We start from the raw sequence: 22,054 nt of genomic DNA on the forward strand, positions 1-22,054 counted from the left end.
CCTCGCTATGCCCCTCCCCTGCTCTCACTTTCTGTCTCTCTCAAAATAAATAAACTTAAAAAAAAAAAAAAAACCCAAAATTCTAAACCAGGAAGGGAGCCTGTGTCAAAAGGACACAGCACTGGGGCGCCTGGGTTGCTCAGTTGGTTAAGTCTCATGATCTCAAGGCTCATGGGTTTAAGCCCCAGGTCAGGCTCTGTGCTGACAGCTCAGAGCCCGGAGCCTGCTCTGGATTCTCTGTCTCCCTCTCTCTGTGCCCCTCCCCTGCTCACGCTCTGTCTCTCTCTCAGAAATAAATAAAAACGTTAAAAAAACAAAAAAGGACATGAGCACTAATCTGAAAGAACTCCTAAAGCTAGAACGATTTGAACAACAAAATAAATAACAACAGTATTGGATTAGAACCCAGAGCCTAAAATACATATCCCCGAATCCGCACTGATATATCCACAGATGAGGGGAAAAAATAAATACACTGGGACGAAGGAACAAGTCTTCCTTGCAAAAGAATTCCAAATAATAGATGTAGAAGGAATGAGGGAAATACAAAATTAGTTCAGATTTCACTGTAACGGTCGCTGGAGGCGAGAGCCACCTAATTCAATGGGCAGAATTTTAAGGAGAAACATGCTATTTGCATAGCCCCAAGTGTCTCCCTCACAAAATATTTGTTAATTACTGTGGTGGCTTCAGCCTGTGCGTACAATTCTTTAATACTCCGCCCTCCAGGGGACGGAGCTTAATTCCTCTGCTCCGCACCGCGGGCTGGATTTGGTGACTTGCTTCTAACAGCAAGCAGATGGCAGTTTTGCCAGAGCAGGGCGGGCAGCACCTTGACCAAGTGGTGAAGGCTAACGTTACCAGTGATGTCACGTGGGCATCAAAGACCAGAAACACCGAGAAGCTGGCGAGACCGGAGGAGATGCCATGCCCTGAATCAGATCCGGAACAAAAAACCGACATGAGTGGGAAAGGGGGCAGGAATCATAAGAAAGTCTGGAGTTTAGTAAATAGCATTAACTCATGTGAGTTTCTTGGCTTCGTCAAGTGATTGCCGGTGATGTCAGATGCTGACATTGAGGGACACTGGGGAAAAGGCCGCAGGAAAACTCTCTGCATGATCTCTGCAACTTGTAAATCTGGGGGGAGGAAGTGTTTTTTAAGTTTCCCCAGTGATGCTGACTCACGTTAGTGTAGCTGGGGTCCCCTGGACCTCCCTGACTCATTTGTTCCTCTGTCCCCCCCNACGTTCAACCTGCAGCCCCATAACCCAGCCGGCTGCAGCAGCTGCTTCTGCTACGGGCACTCCAAGGTGTGCGCGGCCGCTGCCCAGTTTCGGGAGCACCACATCCTCTCCGACCTCCGCCAGGGTAAGACGTGCTCCCCATGGCCCACAGCGACCTCCAAGAGGTCTGCTCCGCGCCCAGGGTGGGGCCAGGCCGTCCTGCTCTGGGGAGATCCTGCTGTGGTGAATGGGGAGGAGGGGGCAGCCTCCGCAAGGCCCCTCTATGCCCCTCAGTGCTCCCCAGTACCTCCTGCACCCCTTTGGCTCCCTCCGTGGCCCCTGCCTTTTACCCAGCCTCTGGCAGAGTTGGGAGCTGGGTGTGTGGCCGCCTTTACATCCCAGGCGGGGATTTCCAAGAAGTCTGCTGAGATTCACACTCAGGCCCCTGGACTCTATTTATTGAGCACTTGATGTATGCCAGGCACTGTGTTGAGCTCTGCATGCACAGAATGCATGGATTCCCTGGAAGGTAGGTTCTCCCCTTCCCGTTTTACAGATGAGGCAGCTGAGGCCCGGAAAAGGTACGTCACCGAATTTAGTTGTTGGCACCTGGGTTTGTCAGCTCCTGAGTTTTGCGCAGGCCATTCTGTCTGGTGCAGAGCCTGGCGGGGCCACGGTGCCCTGGGTCCCCAATTCCAGGTGGTGCATGTGCATCTTTGGAGCCGGAGAGCAGTGAGGCTGTGCATTAAATCACAGCCCACGGGGACCTTTGCTGCACCCCACAGAGCCCCCCATCCCCTGCAGTTCCCCCAGGTGGGAGTGGGGTGTCCACTAGGCTAGAACCTTGAGCGCTAGCTCTGGGGAGCCCCAGATGTGAGGGCACTGCGCCCTCTGCTGGAGGCTCGCACAGAAAGCAGGACGGAGCCGGGCTCAGCATGGGGCCGGCCTTGAGGTCTGAGTCTAGGACGTTAGCATCACAGAAGGGGCATGTTCTGTAGATCCTCTCAACAATAATACCATTTTGTGTTCTCACCTTGAGCCAGGCACGGGGCAGGGCGCATTGGTCTCAGCATCTCAGGTTACCTCACTATGACTCTCAGGCCAGCAATTCTCAGACTTTTTTGGTCTCTGGATCCCTTCAGGCCCTTGAAAATGACCGAGGACCTCAAAGCACTTTTCTTAATGTGGGTTGTTGACATGGATATTTTCTGTCTTAGAAATGGAGACAGCAATTTAAAAATAACTATATATTAATTCACTTAAAAATGACCATCGTAGGGACACCTGGGTGGCTCAGGTGGTTAAGCGTCTGACTTCGGCTTGAGTCATGATCTCAAGGTTCATGGGTTTGAGCCCCACCGAGAGCTCTGTGCTAACAGCTCAGAGCCTGGAGCCTGCTTCAGAGTCTGTCTCCCTCTCTCTCTGCACCTTTCCTGCTCACATTTTGTCCNGAGTCACGATCTCAAGGTTCATGGGTTTGAGCCCCACCTAGAGCTCTGTGCTGACAGCTCAGAGCCTGGAGCCTGCTTCAGAGTCTGTCTCCCTCTCTCTCTGCACCTTTCCTGCTCACATTTTGTCCCTCTCTGTCTCTCAAAAATGAATAAATGTTAAAAAAAAATTTTTTTTAAATTTTTAAGTATGGTAGCTCACTTGACAATAAATTATACTTAAAAATGTGAAAACTGAGCATAGTAAATATATAACAGAATAATATCAGCCTGTGGAAAATAACTTTTTTAAAAAGACAAAAAGAGGGGGGTATATTTGTTGTATAGTTTTGCACATCTCTTAAAGGCTGGATTAGTAGAGGTCAGTCTGTTGTGATATCGCGTGACTTGCAGTTTCCGGAAAATTCTGCCATTTGCTGGTAAGACACGGCATGAAAGATGCAAATAGCATCTTAGTGTTACTAGGAAGATAGTTCGACCTCGTGGGCCCCCTGAAAGAGTCTCAGGATCTACCCGGAGTATTAAGACCAACTCTGAGAATTGTTGCTGGGCCGCGAATACTTCATCGTCCCCATTTTGCAGATGAGGAACCAACTGCAGAGAGGCTGAGTAACTTGCCCAGGGTCACACAGCCAATGAAAGGCAGAACCTAGTCTTTTTTTTTTTTTTTTTTTAATTTTTTTTAAATGTTTCATTTATTTCTAGGAGTGAGAGAGAGAGACAGCCTGAGCAGGGGAGGGTCAGAGAGAGAGGGAGTCACAGACTCTGAAACAGGCTCCAGGCTCTGAGCTGGCAGTCAGCACAGAGGCCGACGCGGGGCTCGAACCCACGAACTGCGAGATCATGACCTAAACGAAAGTCGGACGCTTAACCGACTGAGCCACCCAGGCGCCCCCCCTTTTTTTTTTTAATTTTTTAAAATGTTTTATTTATTTCTAGCTGAGAGAGAGAGAGGCAGCGTGAAGGCAGAATCTAGTCTTGCACCGAGGAGCCCCAGACCTCCTCTCTCTGACCTCTTTCCCTACATCCCTCCCTCCTCACCCCATTCCCCAGCTGCCCCCTTGAGGTCATTTGCTCCACGCCAGACTATGCTTGTGTACTGCTGCCAGTAGTAGGGGACAGGAAGGAAGGTCTGGGTTCTCATCCTGGCTTGACCACTTCCTAACCAGGTGGCGTCCTCGGTGCAGGGGGACAGGGGTGGTGAGGTCGTGGGTGAGGGAGTGTCTCTGAAGACCTGAAGGGGGGCTCCAGTCCGTGCTGTTAGTGATGGCTCCAGGGTCTCAGGGTCCCAGTCCCCCGTGCTGGGGTCTCCAGGCCGTGTCTTCATGTTGTGCCCAGAGCCCACCAAAGGGGCAAGGCAGGCCCGGAGGTCTGACTTTGCCCGAAACAGAGCCGGCACGCTGAGCTTCCTCCCTTCTCCTGGGGCTTCCTCCCACCCCAAGACCCCCACCCTGACTCTGGGATGGGGGTCGGAGCTGCCTGGCTGTGGGCGGCCTTTGCTAGCACCAGCTGGCTCTCAGCCCCCACCCCCTNCTGCTCAGGCCCCTAGGGGCCATCCGTGGGACCCCAGGAAGGGCGTGAGGTGGGAGGGGGTGGAGGCCACCCTCCAGATTCTCACATGGGCATGTGTGTTTGCTACCCAGGAGCCGAGGGCTGGCGGGCCGCAAGTGTGGGGGGCCCAGAGCATCCTGCGCGTTGGAGCACCAGGGGACTCCTCCTGAATCGAGATGACGAGGAGGAGCTCACACTACCAGGTACCTGCCGGCCACGGACAGGGGCAGGGCTGCCCCAAGTTCGTTTCCTGCTGCGACCAACCTAGTGGCTACAAACAATGCACACTTATTCTCCGCGTTCTGGAGGTCAGGAGTCTGAGCTAAAATCACGGCATCCACGGGGCCGTGCTCCCGGGACCCCAGGGCAGATCTGGTCCCTTGCCTTCTCTGGCTTCTGGAGGCCACTCACATCCCTCAGCTCGCAGCCTCTCCTCCGTCTCCAGAACTGTCCGGTCTCCCTATGGAGGCTCTTCCGCCCCCCCTCCCATGCGGTAAGGACTTTGTGAGCACACTGCACCCAGGTGGCTGACCCAAGATAATCTCTCTACTTGAAGGTCAGCTGATCAACAGCCTTAATTCCATCTGCGGTCCTAATTGCCTCTGCTATGCGATATGACATATTTGCAAGATTCCTTGGATCAGGACCTGGGTACCTCTGGGGGCCATTTTCTGCCAACCACGTGCCCCGCAGGGTCTGTCAGAGCCACCCCCCACCCCCGCCGGCTTTCTGATCAAGGCCTTGCCACCGGGCTCCTTCCCAGAAGTACCTGTACATTTCCCATCAGTCTGTCACCCAACCAGGGCCACTGAATGCTCTTCCCGGGGTCATAGGATTCCTGCAGAAACAAGAAATTCTAGATCATTCTGAACCAGCCCTCACCAAATGCGGCAATCTTGGTCTCCTGGAAACTGCACCAGACCTAGAGTCAGGATGCAGGAGTCCATTCTTTGCTCTATTTGTGGCCAGATTCTGGGTCCGCTGGCTCCCCCAACCCAGTCCTGTCCTTGACCTCTCTCTCCAAGAAGCGCTGGAGAGACGGTGTGCAGGTGTCTGAGCTGCTCTGTGGACACAGCGCCGAGCCAGGAAGCACGAGTCACAGGGTCCTGAGGCCCCGACTCGGGGCAGGTGCTTGAAGCCCAGGAACGCAGAACACATGCTCTTCCATGGCCACCTTGTTGACACGTTTAAGAGAAAGAAGTTACTCACTCCCGAAGTACTCCCTGGGTCCTGTGCTGAGTGCTGGGCACAGTGTAGGTAGATGGAGTCACCCATTTTTATTTCACTATTTGATACGCACACGGCCCACCAACACAGTCTACCTCTGGCTGACTCCTGAGTGCGGAAGGACTGCAGGGACACGGAGTGGGTGGTGTCCCGGCGTGCCCTTTCCTGCCGTGTGGCTGCTTCTCAGCCTACACATTTGCAGGATCCAGAAAACCAGCACAAGTTCGAAAGTGTGACTGGGCCCCTGAGCCCTCCGTTATTTCTTGGAACGCTACTGCCTTCCTTCTGCCCTGAGCATGTTGTGGCTCCAGTGGAAAGCGTGGCCGCAGGGCAGTCAGCGCCCCTGCTCAGCTCAGCACCTGCATGTCGCACACCGACCTTGACCTTGTGCTTGCTCTGAGCCTCACTAAGCTCCCATGGGCACAGGGCCACCAAAGTCTGCTCATGGGGCGTCGTCACCGGGCGGCCGGGTGCCATCACTGTGAGTCGTGCGTATATCGTGTCTGCTCTGCTCCTATAGAGCTTATAAACCCAAGTTCAAGGCAGAGCAGTAAGCCAGGCAGGGGGCCCCGTGTTACTGCAAGGTCACAGGCGTGTGAAGCCGGCCTGCAGGGGACGTGGGGGAGGCCACCCTCAGCATCCGCTACACCGGGAGGCCTTCGGCTTTCTTCTTCTGTAGTTTTATCTTGTTTGAATGTTTAGTTGTCAATAAAATCAATATAGCATAGATGTTTAAAACCAAGCTAATTAAGTAAAGATGTCAAAGCCGCCTTCTCTCGTCTTTAGAGATGTTCCTGGGAGACCAGCGGTTCAGCTATGGACAGCCCGTCACACTGACCTTCTGGGTCCCCTCCGGGGGCACCCCACTCCCCGTGCAGCTGAGGCTGGAAGGGGCGGGCCTGGCCCTGACTCTACGACACTCCAGCCTGTCGGGCCCCCAGGATGCTGGGCAGCCAGGGGAGGCACAGCTCACGTTCCTGTGAGTGTCTCGCGGGGTCCCCAGGGGTGGGGTTGGCCATTCCGGGTGGTCTCTGAGGTCTGGGCACGCTCCAGTCCACGCTCTGTGGTCTGGGGCCTTCCCTGCTGTCCACCCCAAGCTGGGGGCTCCCTGGCCCCACCTGCCCCCAGCCTTGGGTTTTCCGGTTTGACCCCCTCCCCTGCCAGGTTGCAGGAGACCTCTGAGGACGCGGACCCTCCGCTGCCCACCTTCCACTTCCAGCAGCTGCTCGCCAATCTGACCGCTCTGCGCATCCGGGCCGGCGGCCACAGCGCAAGCCCTCCGGGTCAGTAATGATGAGGACGGCCCTCCTCACCAGCAGGGCCCCGGGGCTCCTTCACATAATAGTTACCATCCCCACATAGCAGTTACCATCCCCGTTTGACCACAAAGACATCTGAAGGTCAGAGAAGTAGGACAGTGGCCNAGGCAGATGTGGGGCCACGACGCAGCCAAGAGCCGGTGTGCATAGTCACCCCAGGGCAGAGTCCGCCATTCCTGCCAGGAGGCGGGACCTTTGAGGGTCCTCTGGTGCTGGGCTCAGGGGCCGGTGCGGATCCCGGGTTGGCTCCCCCTGCTGGTCACTGGTGGTATTGCACCTAAGTCACCCCTGATTGCGGATCTGCTTTCTAAACCTTCTCAGGGAGGGGGCTGGGTCAGGACACAGCTCCAGGAGAGATTTCTAACAGCCTCCGGGGTCACACGGTGAGCATCCTCATGGTCCTCTGGCTGTTCCTGGNTCTCTCTCTCTCTCTCAAAATACATAAATAAGCTTTAAAAAGAAAATAAAAACAGGAGTTTCACATACAATGCCCCTTTACTATTTGGAAATGAAATTTATGAATATCATAAGATACTTAGACACAATGTTTGAAAACCAATATAGTATCTTAGTTGTAACAGGAAGAGTAAATAAAAAGAAAGTAAACGGTATAGAAAAATAGTCATTGATGGGGCGCCTGGGTGGCTTAGTCGGTTGGGCGTCCGACTTTCGCTTAGGTCATGATCTCGCGGTTCGTGGGTTCGAGCCCCACGTCGGGCTCTGTGCTGACTGCCAGCTCAGAGCCTGGAGCCTGTTTCAGTCTGTGACTCCCTCTCTCTCTGACCCTCCCCTGCTCACACTGTCTCTCTCTCTCCTAGAAATAAAATAAAAATATTTAAAAAAAAGAAAAAGAAAAATAGTCATTGAATTCCAGGGTGTGAGTGCTCAGGCAGGACCATCCTGGAGACATAATGTAACAGAGTTTCCCTCACTGTAATGATTCACCGTGGGTTTCAGAGAAACTGAAACTCAGGAGTCATTTGCAGACACAGAGAGCAGGGCAATTCTAAGCCAGAGGCATGGATGGCTAGTGTTGGAATAAAAACCAGAGTCGGTACCAGCAGTCACTGGGCAGATTTGCCCGAGGGGTGTCTAGTGGGGACACCCCCTGACGGAGATGTCGGGACAGAAGCCACTGACTTGCCTGGTCCCAGGCAGTGAGGAGATAGTGGGCAGGGAGATACGGCTCTGTCACCTTGGCTCTGTCACCTTGGTCAATGCGGTTCTTTTAGAAGGCGGACTTGGCCTTGACCGTTTCATTGTTTCCTTAGGGGGGAAACGCCTTGACAGTAACCATTCATTTGTGGGCGAAGCCTTTGAACCCAGTTTCAAACATCTGACTGAATAGGATCGACCTTTGTTCCTTAAACCCTTTGTGTTTGTCATTTTGGAATCATCACTAGATGGGAAAGTTTGCCAGATCGCTGTGAGCGGGGCTGTCACAGAGGGGGACCAGAGCATCGACGGGGTGCACACTGGTGACAAACTGCAAGAGCTGGGGGGCCGCTAGTGGCATGATCTTCCAAAGTGGCGAAAGGCTGTCAGGAAAATTCTGAGCAAGACAAAGCGTGGGATTCCCTCCGCATTCAGGGGACCTGCATTGCTAGGCAATTCGATATGCACCCAGACTATCCCAAAATGCCTTGTGTTCCTGTGTAAAATGGAGTTGGGGTTGGGGCTCAGATGTTGGCCAAGGTGTTTCCCTGCCCTTTGGCATCCGGCAGGACCTCTGAAAGTCACAGGGGGCGTCTGCTCATGTTGGGATGTCTGATAGCCCTGGCCCTGGTCTCCCCATGACCATAACAGCCACAGATTTCCTTCCGGGGGGGGTGGTGATGGGCTCTTTTCAAGATCGCTTAGCTTAGACGGCCAGCTTCCCCGGGGCCCCGTCAAGTCAGACTTGGGAGGTCGTAAGCCGGCCCTTCCCGCCTCAGCTCCCCTTTCTCTTTGGATCCCCATCCCCATCATCCTTTTTTTTTTTTTTTTAATTTTTAATGTTTTATTTATTTCTAGGAGAGAGAGAGAGACAGCGCGAGCAGGGGAGGGTCAGAGAGAGAGGGAGTCACAGACTGAAACAGGCTCCAGGCTCTGAGCCGGCAGTCAGCACAGAGCCCGACGCGGGGCTCGAGCCCACGAACCGCGAGATCATGACCTAAGCGAAAGTCGGACGCCCAACCGACTAAGCCACCCAGGAGCCCCCCATCCCCATCATCCTTGCCCATACTCCCCAAAGCCTCCCTAGCTCCCCAGGTCACCCTGCTGAGGCTCCTTGGAGGAATTTCATTTCCACTCTTTCCAGCACCTTCTACAGCTTCCTTCTGTCACTCAGCCTTCAGTTAACAGATGTGTACAAATCATCTGCTTAGGCCAGGCCCGCGCTGGGTGCTGGGGTGAATTGAACCGGCAGGTGGACATACTGACCCTCCCTCTCCCGCCCCCTCCCCCACTCCGCATCCAGCTACACACCTCCTCTTCCCACTGATGATGTTCTGGGCCATCTCTCTCCACACCTTTTTCTGAGTGCATGGTCTTACATCTGTGTGTGTGTGTGTGTGTGTGTGTGTGTGTGTGTGTGTTTACATCTGTGCTTTTTAACTAGAGGAATCTGATCACACGGTCTGATGTGATGCCACTTGCTTTTTTCGGCTAACAGCGTGTCTTGGGGAGCTGTGACCCATCTTACACGTAGGAAAAGGCTGGCTGCCCATCCACCACATATCATTCCATGACATAGATGCTCCTGAGAGTTTCAGCCGTCCCTCCGTTCGTAAGCGTTGAAGTGGTTTCCAGTTTTCCACTATGCATACGGGGCTGCCGAGAGTAGGGAGGACGTAAAGGTTTTTGTCTGCTGTGCACGTCTGTCTTTTAGCGCAGATCCCTCAGCACGGAGATGTGAGGTGTTGGGTCAAAGAGTGCACGTTTTAAGTCTTGACACGTGCTGCCAGATTTTGGCTGCACCAAACTCTGTTCTAGGGACACGCGTCCACCCCCGTCCACGGTCTACCTGCTCTGGTTATTAACAGATAGTTGTTCCGTTTTGCCCTGAGTTTCTGGTTGCTTTCTGGGGGGAAGGTTGGTCTGCTGGGAGCTACTGCTGTTCACTAGAAATGGAACCTCATTTACAGTCCTATAGCCCTGTGCGTGTGTTCCCCACACCGCCTTTCCCTGTCCGTGATCCTTAAATGCTTACCAATCGGAGGGTTATGAACGGTATCGTTGTTTATATTTACATATCTAATAACCTGTGAGGATGAATGGCTTTCCAGAAAATTCCCAGCCATATCCATTTTTGTTCTCAAAAAATCCCTCTTTAAGGGTCGCCTGGGTGGCTCAGTCGTTTAAGCTTCCAACTCTTGATTTCGGCTCAGGTAACGATCTCACAGTTCGTGGGTTCAGGCCCTGCGCCGAGCTGCTGTCAGCACGGAGCCTGCTTAAAATTCTCTTTCTCCCTCTCTTTGCCCCTTCCCCTGTTCACTCTCTCTCTCAAAACAAAAAAATGAACAAACCTAAAGACTACCTATTTGGGGGCCTGTGGGTGGCTCAGTCGGTTAAGCATCGGACTTTGGCTGAGGTCATGATCTCGCAGTTCGTAAGTTCAAGCCCTGCATCGGGCTCTGTGCCCTCAGCTCAGAGCCTGGAGCCTGCTTCAGATTCTGTGTCTCCCTCTCTCTGCTCTTCCTCCCCTGCTCACGCTCTGTCTCTCTCCGTCTCTCAAAAAATGAATAAACATTTAAAAAATATTCTTAAAAAACCACTACCTATTTTCCTTTGCCTTCTGTCTGTTTTGTTAAAAATCTTAATTGACCCACATGCTGCCTTTTTATCTGTGTGCCAGTGACTGTTTGTTTGTTNGGGTGTACCTGACTGAGGTCCGGCTCACGTCAGCCCAGCGGGGACTCTCCCCGCCAGCCTCCTGGGTCGAGACTTGCTCATGTCCCACGGGGTACGCAGGCCAGTTCTGTGAATCCTGCGCTCCAGGATACAAGAGGGAGACACCACTGGGGGGTCCCTATACCAGCTGTGTCCCCTGCACCTGCAACCAGCATGGCACCTGTGACCCCCACACAGGTGAGTCCTGCCCCCCGCCCCCCCTCAAAGCCACCTGGGCCACACCCAGCACAGCAGGTGAGTGCTGACCCGAACAGGGTCAGCCGTGGCCAGTGTGAGTGGTCACTAAGAGCAGTACTACTAAGGTGGTGTCCCCGAGGTCCTCCACGGGCCGGGCACCTTTTTGCATGCTGTGTCATTGATTCCTGCAAGCTCAGGTCTTAGTCTAGGGACCCAGGGCGCAGGGAGCCTGCACGGCCAGCAGGCGGCAGAGCTGCTCCCGCCACAAGGTCAGTCCTCACTAGGAGCGGAGGAGACCCAGAGAGAGCCTTCCACGGAGGTCACTAGGCGGGAGGTGCTGGATGGGGGCCGGACCCTGGCCTCTGTCCACTCCGTGGGCCTCTGACACCAGAAGTGAGAGGGTCGGCGCCCTGCTGCCCTCCGGGGGCAGGCGGGGTCTCTGAGAAGCCAGATGCACGTTCAGCTGCTCTCAGGCCCCACAGCGGAGTGGACGAGGGACAGCAGCTGGGAATCAGCAGCCTGGCCGGTGGGGACGGGCACACGGTACGTGAGGGGCCTCCTCCCCGCCTTGGCCATGGCAGGCATCACGAATCGAGCCCAGATGAGGCCTCATAATCCCAACATATGCTGGTCCGGGCAGCCCCGACCGAGGAAGCATGGTGTGGGGCCGGCCTGTCATCCCTCAGAAGCGGTGACCATGCCACGGCTTCCTGCCCAGTTTGGGCCAGTCCTCGTCTGTCAAACGGGGTGAATGCCCACTGCTGCTCATGCTGGAGAGAAGAAGGTGTGAGCGTGTGGATCTGGGCTGAGGCGGGGACCAGGGGAAGGCAGCACGGGCAGGATGGCTCCCCTGTTCCCCCGTCTGCCCTGAATTCCCTCTCTGTTCCCTGTTCACCTCAGCCTCAGCCGCGTGTTGGGGGGCTTCCTGGAAGTGGGGGCCTCCCGGAAGTGGGGTTTCTCAGCCAGGTTTCTCACTCAGGCCCTGGCAGTGGGGCCTCCCTTCTCGGGGGCAGAGGCTCTGTGCAGACTCCAGGTCTGGAGAAGGGGGTTTGCAGACCCCCCCCAGCGTGAGAAACGAGTGGGGGGTGGGGCCTGCTCTATGAGACCAGCCAGCCTCTGAGCCTGTAGAGCCTCTTTACAAGCTCATGGGAACAGACCCCCAGGTCTGTGTTGCTCTTGTTTATTTAAAAAAAATTTTTTTTGAATGTTTATTTAGTTTTGAGAGAGAGACAAAGTGTGAGCAGGGGAGGGTCAGAGAGAGAGGGAGACACAGAATCTGAAACAGGCTCCAGGCTCTGAGCCATCAGCACAGAGCCTGACATGGGGCTCAAACCCACGAACCGTGAGATCATGACCTGAGCTGAAGTCGGACGCTTAACCGACTGAGCCCCCCAGGCGCCCCAGGGGTCTGTGTCACTCTTGCTTTTGGCCCCTGAGGTTATGAGGACACAGAGGAAAGGGCACGAAAACCGTGAGTGGCCACGCGGATAGGTCGTCTGGTGGTTTGGTTATAGGTTGAATAACGAAATACTAACGATAACAGTAACGATCGCGCCGTGTGCCAGACACTATGCAGGGCACTCCGGCTGCCCTGTCCTGCCGAATCCCGACCAAAACCCTAGTGGTCAGAGCCATTGTCGTGTCCATCTTGCAGGTGAGGACACTGAGGCAGGGGTGTTAGGTGGTTTTCCCAGCTTTGCTCGGTCAGTGAGTGGTGGATATGAACCCAGGGTGGACCTTTTCATCCCCAGGCGCTGCCGCCTCCACCTTGGGGGGCTCCCAGCTCAATTCTGCTTGGGGACACGCTCTGTGACCCCGACCACCAAGACGCTCGCTGTTTCTGGAACATTCTGGGCTCAGGCGGTCATAACCAGGCGCTTGTCTTGCCCCTCAGGGATCTGCTTGTGCGGCCACCACACCGAGGGCCCTTCCTGTGAGCGCTGTTTGCCGGGTTTCTATGGCAACCCCTTCGCAGGCCACGCCGACGACTGTCAGCCTTGTCCGTGCCCCGGACAATCGGCCTGCACTGCCATCCCAGAGACAGGGGAGGTGGTGTGTACCCACTGCCCCCCAGGCCAGAGAGGTGAGTGGCTCGGGCCCTGGGGCCCTGCTTCTGTCCTGGGCTCCAGGAGTGGGGTCTTGGGTTTGCAGTGTGACAGATGGGGGAAGGCCCAGTGTAGCCTGACCTCTCAGAACATGGCCAGGGCCCCCGGCTGCCGTGGGTTCCCAGCAGAACGTGGGCCATTGGGCATCTCCAAGAGTCTTTTTCTTTTAATGTTTATTTATTTTTGAGAGAGAGAGAAAGAGAGTGAGCGGGGGAGGGGCAGAGAGAGAGGGAGACACCGACTCTGAAGCAGGCTCCATGCTCTGAGCTGTCAGCACAGAGCCCGATGAAGGGCTCAAACTCATTAACCGTGAGAACATGACCTGAGCTGAAGTCGGACGCTCAACCAACTGAGCCACCCAGGCGCCCCATGGAGAGTTTTTGAAAATTCCCATTTGGGCCCTGGCCTTCTAGAGCCTGGCTTACCTAAGAATCTGTATTCATAACAAGTGCTCTCACTAATTCTGATACATGGATGAGAAGGAAAATCTCTGATTACACTTTCAGCTTTTAAAACATGTTGCCAGATGTTGTATAAGGAAGAAACCCCCACCCACACTCCCCACTCCAGGACCCAGGGCCACCCTCGACATCTGATTCTTTTCCAGCTCTTTTGAGATATTATTCACATACCCGACAATTCGCCCACTTATACAACTCGATGTGGTTTTTGGGGGTATATTCCATTATTAATTTCTTAAGTTATGGTGAAAAATATATAACATAAAATTTGTCATTTGAACCATTAAAAAAAATTTTTTTAATGTTAATTTATTTTTGAGAGACAGACAGAACATGAGAGAGAGAGAGGGAGACAGAAATCCAAAGCAGGCTCCAGGCTCTGAGCTGTGAGCACAGAGCCTGATGCGGGACTTGAACTCCAAAGCTGTGAGATCACGACCTGAGTCGAAGTTGGCCGCTCAACCGACTGAGCCACCCGGGCGCCCCATGATTTGAACCATTTTTTAAGTGCACAGTTGAGTGGCGTTTACGTACATTCACGGGGCTGTGCAGCCATTTCTACGATGTGTCTGCAGAATGTATTCACCCTCCCAAACGGAAACACTGTCCCCATTATACAACCCCACCCCCCCTTCTGCAGCCCCTAGTAAGCACTACTTCCGGTCTCTCTCCTACTTCCTGCCTCTTCCCTACTTCCTGTCTCTCTGCATCTGACTCTTCCTGGGACCTCGTATAAGTGACATCATCCGATGTTTGTCCTTCTGTAACTAGCTTGTTTCACTTGGCACACTGTTTCCAAGGCTCCCAGACATCCGATTTTGTGTCCCTGTGGCTGCCTCAGGAGGTCCTGAGGTCCTGTCTAGTGCCCGCCTTGCTGGGGACCGCTAGGAAAGCAGCTCCCCCTACGCCAGCAGCAGAGCGGGGGGTGGGGGCCCAAGACTGGAGGACCCTGCCCCCCACCCTGCCCTCATGCTGCGCCTCTGTTCCGTAACCTTCCCTGCATTTTCTGGCTCCCCTGGTCTGGAGACTCGAGGAGAGCCTGGTCTGCGGGTGTAGACAGAGAAGTTCAGTCTGGCCCAGGCGGCCATGTGCCTGAGGGAGGATTTGGGGAGTGGGAAGAGCAGTGCTGTGCACAGAGGGAACAGCCCCTGGGAAGGTCGCCCGGGTGGGCGCCAGCCCCGCCCCCCCGTCACACCAGCGTCCTGCGGGCCTCACTGATGAAGACAATGGTCGGCGGGTGATGACAAGGAATAGGTGACGGCCACCGCTGTTGTAGTGCCCGGAGTTGTGCTAAGAGCTTTACACAAATGATCTCGCCAAGCCCTCTCCCCGGTTCTCTGGCGCGGCTGCCATGATTGCCCCGGCTTTGCAGACAAGGAGCCTGAGGTCAGAGAGGCCCAGGGGCTTGCCCTAGACCACACAGCCAGCTGACGGCTGAGCTGGGCCCTGGCCCTGGAGCCCATGCTCTGTTCCACAAGGAGACGCGAGGGCCAATTGCTTGGGTTCACACCTTCCCCCCACCTACCGTGGGGACCCGGCAGCCCCCTCCCTCAGGCCTGCGCCTCCACGCACAGCCCCCTCCCTTCCCCAGGGCGACGCTGTGAGATCTGTGATGATGGCTCTTTTGGGGACCCTCTGGGGCTCTCTGGGGCCCCCCAGCCCTGCCGCCGGTGCCAGTGCAGTGGGAACGTAGACCCCAACGCCGTGGGCAACTGTGACCCCCAGTCTGGCCGCTGCCTGCGTTGCCTGCACAACACGACAGGCGCCCGCTGCGAGCGCTGTGCGGAAGGCTTCTACGGGAGCGCCCTGGCCCCTCGGCCTGCAGACAAGTGCACGCGTGAGTACCCACCTCTCGAGCCACCGGCAGGGCATGGTGGGGCCCCACTCCGCCAGCTCTAGCCGTCAGCTCCAAGGGGCTGTGCAACCCTAGGCAGATTACTCACCTTCTCTGGTCCGTTGTCCGAAAGGTGTAAGGGTTTGCTCTCCTCTGGGGTCTCTCTCAGCCTTGATCTAATCACCCCTGAGCTTGTGCTTTATTTATTTTATTTTTTGCCTTGATTTAGCGCTTACTCCCAGCTCCACAGGTAGCGCCCACGACTGTCCTCCTCGGCCACAGCACTCACCACGTTTGTGCTGCCCCCGGGCTTCCGTCAGGCTTTTCTCCTCCACCTGGGTTCGCACACAGTCCTGTGTCCCCGCTCAGAGGGCTGTACCTCAGCCCATGGAAGGCTTCCAGAAGTGCTTCAGGGAGAAGTTCAGCATTTCCCCCAAACTTACTCCAGAGCCCCTTTCTCCACGCGGCACCCGTCAGCACCCTGCCGGCCTCTTGTTTTTACGGGGCCCACAGGGCAAGGTCAAGCGGCCCAAGACAGTGGGCACAGGGGTCCCTCCATGACTCCCTGGCCAGGTCTCTGGCCTTCTCTCCAGCCAGTGGGGGTTCGGGGCCAGGCTCAGAGGAGCCCTCTGCCTCCATGCCGATTTTGGGCTGTTTTTCCAAGGACGTAGGAAACGGGTTGAGATTTGAGCCCGGCCCTATAGCCTTTTTCCAGAAACAGCTCAGGAGGCTGGGCTGAATGTGAGTCATCCCTGTGTGCTCCCTGTCTTCTCCGGGACCCCCAAAGGTTGAGCGATAGTCTGCATGGTTCCCCAACGCCATTTTCTGCTCCCGTCCCCAGCCTGTGGTTGCAACCCGGGGGGCTCGGTCAGTGAGCAGACACCCTGCGACCCGGTGACCGGCCAGTGCACCTGCCTGCCTCACGTGACGGGACGGGACTGTAGCCGCTGCAGCCCCGGCTTCTATGGCCTCCAGCCCGGGAGGGGCTGCCGGAGGTGAGTGGGGCGAGGCTGTGGGTGCCCTTCCCCCTGGGGGCGGCCTCCGGGGAGGGCTCCGGTTTGGAACGGGCCATCCTAGGCTCCGTGCCAGGCACACCGGGCCCTGCACCAAAGGGGGACAAAGCGATGGTCCCTCGGGGGTCAGACTTGTGGCCCTGCCAACCCAGGATGCCGGCCAGGAGCCGCCCTCAGGGAGGGCCAGGTGGCCGGGGGGGCCAGTTTGCTCTCCGATTCCCCTTCTCGGTGACGCTGTTGCTCAGTGACCTTTTTGGCCACAACAGCACCTTCGTGCCTTTGGGGAACAGCGGAGGGCTCCAGGGAAGCGCCCCGGGGAACAAACAGGTTTCCTCCTTGCGAGAGTCCTCAGAGCCTTTAATGTGCTCGTAGTGTGCCTTTCCAACAGAGGAGTATAGTCTCCAAGATCTGTGTGTCCCCATAGCCTCTGGCGGGGGTGGGGGGTGGGGAGGCATTTGGTGAGACTGTGCCTCCTGGGGTTCAGCTTGGGGAAAGCTGTTTGATGTGTCCGGAGGCAGAGATGGGGCCCCTGGGCCCCCGTCTGCAGAGGGGGTGACCTACAGGCCCCCGGGCAGCCGCTGCCAGCAGAGCTCGCCTCAGACCCGGTCCCCTCCCCTGTCATAGCTGCAAGTGTCACCCGCTGGGCTCCCAGGAGGATCGGTGTCACCCCACGACCGGGCAGTGCCCCTGTCGCCCAGGCGTTGAGGGCCAGGCCTGCGACAGATGCCAGCTGGGTTTCTTCGGCTTCTCCATCAAGGGCTGCCGAGGTGAGGAGCTGGGTGCTGCCCGGCCGCCCGGGAGGTGGGGCCTGAGATCTCTGGGCAAGAGGGGGCTGCCAGCCATTTGGCAGGAGAGCGAAAGGTCAGGTGCAGGCGCATCGCTGTCTTCTAAGAACAGCCATAGAAATATGGAGGGAACGAATGCAGGGAACCAAAAACTCCGCTGCTACATCCCTGTGTGCTGAGGCCATCGGGTCACCTCTCTGGGCCTCGGTTTCCACATTCGTACGGCTGGACTGCATGGCAGTTCCGAAACATGGCTGGTTCTCAGACCCAGGGACGCCGGAATAAGTCAGCCGTCACCTCCGGCCTTCTGACTCAGTCTCCCAGGAAGGACCCAGGAGTGTGGTTGAGCTGCCTCTGGGGTGGGGGAGGGGGGAGGGTCGGGAGCAGCCCGCTGCTAGCATGCAGGGGACCTGAGGGGCTCTGATGTGGGGTGGGGGGCATCAGGGCGCTCAGCGCCATCTGCACCGCTCCCCCCAGCCTGCAGGTGCTCCCCGTCGGGGGCCGCTGAGGCGCAGTGCCACAAGAACGGCACGTGCGTGTGCAGGCCCGGCTTCGTGGGCTACAAGTGTGACCGCTGCCGGGAAAACTTCTTCCTCACGGCCGGCGGCACCCGCTGTCAGGAGTGCCCGTCCTGCTACGCCCTGGTGAAGGAGGAGGTGAGCCCACCCATCCGGGCCCCACCCAGGAAGTCTCGCCCTGCCTCCTGTCACATCACGCTCCCCCCGCCACCCCACCGTGAGCGCCAGCTCTGTGCTGGGCACCGGGAACTGACTTCTCATCCATGGCTCTCAGGCCTTCTGGGGCCACTGGTCACCTTCTCCCTGTGCTCACCCAGCCATCTGGCTGATGCCAGCCCTGCCCAACCCTCACCTCTGCTTGCCCCTGGCTCCTGACTAGACAGGAGAAGAGCTGCTGTCACCGGGTATCCTTCCCCACCATCCAAGCCCAGGTCTCACACTTTCTCAAGTTCAGTGGGGATGAGACCACATAGATGGCCCTTGGTGGAGGCAGTAGGGAGGAGGGCCAGGCCTCAAGGAGAATTTTGAGAGGGAGCTGGTGTGATGCAGGGGTGAGGAGCGTGACCTCTCCAAACCCATGAGGTGTCCCCAATAGCAGGGAGCAGCTTTGGTAAATTTCATCCCTCGCTCTCCTGCTCCAAAATGGACGCAGGCGTGCGACCCCTCACCTGCAACCGGTGAGGCCAGCCTTCAGAATGATGATACTGTAAAAAGACACAATGATGGGTGGTGAATATTAGCCACCCCTCCCCTCTGTAGTGCCTGGGCCAGTCTGTCCCTGCGGTCAAACCCATGGATGTATCTGCAGGGAAACAGATAAATAGTCACCCCAAATAAAAAATAAGGACCACAGACAGTCTAGGTCAGAACGGTTTTGCTGCTAAATGAGTTTAGAATTTTTTTAACATCACTTTGCCATTCAGTAAGGAACGGAAAGCCCTGTGGTTTCTCAGAGCATTCTGGACTTTGGAATCGAAGAGAGGGCTCAGGACCTGCATCCGCCGGCTCTTAGGGTGGTTACAAGGTGAACATGAGCCGGTGTGTGGCCAGCAGCTGCTTGCGGTTCCCTGCAAGTGTGTAAACACAGTCATTGTTGGTGTGACTTGGGGGATGCCTGGCTGGCTCAGTCAGTGGAGCGTGCAACTCTCTCTCTTTTTTTTAATGTTTATTTATTTTTGAGAGAGAGATAGAGCATAAGCAGAGGCAGAGAGAGAGGGAGACACAGAATCCGAAGCAGGCTCCAGGCTCTGAGCTGTCAGCACAGAGCCCAACATGGGACTCGAACCCATGAACTGTGAGATCATGACCTTAGCAGAAGTCGGATGCTTAGCCACTGAGCCAACTGAGCCACCCAGGCACCCTGCACGCAACTCTTGGTCTCAGGATCGTCAGTTCAAACCCCATGTTGGGCATGGAGCCTACTTAAAAAGAATGAATAATGAAATACAAATCCAAGTAGATAAAAGAACAGTGCTAGAAGACATTGTGTGGCACACTCAGTCAGCAGTATCCACGTACACCTGCAATATAGCAGGACAGACAGATTCTCCTGGGGAGTCCCTTCCCATCCCTCTCTCAGTAGATCAGAGATGTGTCAGCTGAATGCTAGCAGGTGCCATGGGTGTGAGGAGGGAAGGGACAGCTATGAGGAAGGGGTGGGCAAGGCTGGTCCTCAAAGGTCTGGTGTGTCCTCGGCTTTGATGCTCAGAATGAGACAGGAAAAGGAGACCATCGGCGAGGGAAAGGCTGGACAGAAGCCAGGGGAGAGGTGTGCAGACAGGACTTCCGGGCCATCAGCCTCGCGTGCCCTTCTTTTCCTACCTCCAGGCTTCCAAGCTGAAGGCCAGGCTGACCCTGATGGAGGGGTGGCTGCAGGGGTCTGACTGTAGTGAGCCCTGGGGACCCCTGCACATTCTGCAGGGAGAGGCCCCACGGGGGGACATCTACCAGGGACATCTGCTGCAAGGTGAGCGGTGACGAGACGGCTGGCTGGCCAGACCCCCCCCCCTTGGAGCCCTTCAGTCTGGTCTCAGGATGCTCTGAAGGCTCTGAGCTGGGTCCTAGAAGAACTCACTTTCTGGGAGAGCCTGTCCTCCCCAACTAAATGGGCTCCTCCCATGTCCCCACCCCAGACCTTTCCTTCAATGTCCCCCACCCGGTTGTACTTTGCAACTTTATTCATCTCTGGCTGTAACACCCATCCCCATGCCCCATGCCCTGTGTCCCACCTGGGACTGTAAGCTGAGTGAGGAAGGGGGCTGGGTTCACACATACAACAAATAATCACTGAGGTGCTGTCCCAGGTGCTGAACAGGTACCGTTTCTGCTGCCTTGACTATTGGCCATTTTGCTCATTCCCCAGGATAGAAATAAACAAGTACATGAGAATAAAGACTGTTAATAGAGCCAGATGGAATTTGGCCTTGGGACACTGTAATTTAGGGAATATTAAAAGTGAGTTGACCCTTCTGTATAATTTCATGTTCATAGGCACCTATGCTCCTTTAGCAGCCAGGCATAGGTGAGCTGAGCACTTGTTAGCAAGACTCGTGATCAGAATAGGGACCTTCCAGATGATGTGTGTTCAAATGACCATACCAACCCACACTGCAGATAACAGAGCTGACTTAAGGTTGTGGCCTTTCTGCTGTCTCAGGTTCAGGAATTGTTTCTTGTGGCTCTAGCAGAACTGAGTTCCTTCCAGGCCCTCATCTGTGGCGGACTTCCTATGTGGGAGGCCTTCGGGTCGTGATTTGCCTTCTCTGGACCTCAGTCTTTGCATCTGTAAAATAGGGAGGCTCTTCCCTTGGAGCTGACTGGTGGTGGTTGGTGCTCAGGCCTGGTGAGGGAGCTAAGCTGTGCCCAGACAGAGATGGGGGTCCCTGAGGGTGAGCACTTTGTTGTGACATATCAAGTCCTCTGTGACTCCTGAACTTTGCGGGCTTCATGCAGGAGCCCGGGAAGACTTCCTGGAGCAGGTGACAGGCCTTGAAGGTGCGGTGAAGGCTGCCCGGGAGCAGCTGCGGACACTGAGCAAGGGTGCCCACTGTGGCCAGGCTGGAACAGAGAAGACCTGCATCCAGCTGGCAGACCTAGGTGCAGCACTGGAGTCCTCAGAAGAGGAGATTCTGCAGGCGGCCATCATCCTCAGATCTCTGGTAACACGTCCTGGGCTCACCTGGTGACCTAGTGGCTGGGCTGTGCCTTTTTGGAGAGGCTCTGTTTCCTCATCTACAGAATGGGGGGGGTCACACAGCGCCCCTTCTGCTGATTCAGTGGGATAATGTCTGCACAGAACAAGGCATGTTCCAGGGAGACACTGAATGTCCAGCGAATGAGTGGTGGGCATCATAACTGCCGTTTCTACGTTCTGGGGCTCTGCCCACCGGGTGCTGACTTTCAGGCTACCTTTGAGCATTTATAAAATAACTGGCATGATTTAGTCCTGCCCAGTAATTTGGTCAAATGAGGCCCTTTCCCTTCAAGGATGCCCATCAGCTTCCTCCCATCTCCCTCTCTTCTCTAAAGGTGATTCCTCAGGAGGGGTCCAGCCAGCCCACCACCTGGAGCCACCTGGCCACCGAGGCCCATGCCCTCGCCAGGAGGTGAGACCCCGGGCCCTGGGAGCCTGGTGAGGTCTTGCCCACACAGTCTTGAAGGGAACCCAGCACTTCTCGGGGATGGGGGGCGGGTTCCCAGGTCAGGATCAACCCCGCAGGTGTCCCCTTGCCTGGATTCAAACCCAGGCTGTCCTGACCACTCTCTTCTGTGATGTCTTTATTAGGGTGACCATATCATTATGGTCCAAACTGAGATTTTACAAGTGATAAAAGGCCCTGTTGATCATTATGCCAGGACAACAGGCATCAACTCAATGGAACAGGAGCAGGGGCATGGGTGGGTCCCTTCCCATCAGCCCTCACTGTGTGTCTAGCAGAGGGAGAAAAGGAGCTCGGCCCACAGGGTTGGACTCTGGGATGGTGGGAGTCCCGTGTGCTGGGAGGTGTGGGTTTGGGTGCAGGCCGCCTTCTGTGTGAGCTCCTGGTGGTGGTCAAGTGGGCATTTCTATACAGCCACAGGGACACCACTGCCAAGATTGAGGCCACTGCGCGGAGGGCCCTGGTCGCCTCCAACACCAGTTATGCACTTCTCTGGAGTCTCGTGGAGGGCAGAGTGGCCCTGGAGGCCCAGCGGGAACTGGAGGGCAGGTGAGGCCTCCCGGGTGTGGGTGGAAGGTTGAGTTGGCCTCCTGCAGCCGACGGGGCCTGGCTGGAGGGTGCTGGGTCCAGAACTGGCTTCCTTCCTGAGTCCTGACGTCCTCTGGGCAGGTGGGCGGGGATGTCTGAGGTCTCGGGCCCACTGGGTGATGCATTACAAGAATGCATTTATGCCTGGGGGTGCAGGTCAGCCTCTGGAGAGAAGGAGTGAGAACTTGAACCAGGAGGGTCCAGAGCAGCACGTCTCTCTCTCACCCCTGCAGCATCCTGCAGCCCCCCCCCC

At 56.0% G+C, this 22,054-nt stretch overlaps 1 protein-coding gene across 1 annotated transcript in view; it reads left to right on the forward strand.

Annotated features, from left to right (window-relative positions):
- LAMC3 (laminin subunit gamma 3) overlaps positions 1–22,054 on the forward strand; it is a 75,612-nt gene that overhangs the window by 42,704 nt on the left and 10,854 nt on the right. Inside the window, exons 10-26 of the mRNA XM_077768472.1 lie at positions 524–530; positions 1,241–1,370; positions 4,317–4,427; positions 6,238–6,430; positions 6,616–6,734; positions 6,840–6,877; positions 7,096–7,112; positions 10,624–10,838; positions 12,733–12,921; positions 14,996–15,241; positions 16,080–16,233; positions 16,876–17,018; positions 17,514–17,692; positions 19,382–19,520; positions 20,507–20,712; positions 21,083–21,159; positions 21,628–21,762. Coding sequence (XP_077624598.1) covers positions 524–530; positions 1,241–1,370; positions 4,317–4,427; positions 6,238–6,430; positions 6,616–6,734; positions 6,840–6,877; positions 7,096–7,112; positions 10,624–10,838; positions 12,733–12,921; positions 14,996–15,241; positions 16,080–16,233; positions 16,876–17,018; positions 17,514–17,692; positions 19,382–19,520; positions 20,507–20,712; positions 21,083–21,159; positions 21,628–21,762 — 2,298 coding nt within the window. The remainder of the gene's footprint in view (positions 1–523; positions 531–1,240; positions 1,371–4,316; positions 4,428–6,237; positions 6,431–6,615; positions 6,735–6,839; positions 6,878–7,095; positions 7,113–10,623; positions 10,839–12,732; positions 12,922–14,995; positions 15,242–16,079; positions 16,234–16,875; positions 17,019–17,513; positions 17,693–19,381; positions 19,521–20,506; positions 20,713–21,082; positions 21,160–21,627; positions 21,763–22,054) is intronic.

Source organism: Crocuta crocuta, unplaced genomic scaffold, assembly GCF_008692635.1.
Source record: "Crocuta crocuta isolate KB4526 unplaced genomic scaffold, BGI_CrCroc_1.0 scaffold35, whole genome shotgun sequence".
NCBI lineage: Eukaryota > Metazoa > Chordata > Mammalia > Carnivora > Hyaenidae > Crocuta > Crocuta crocuta.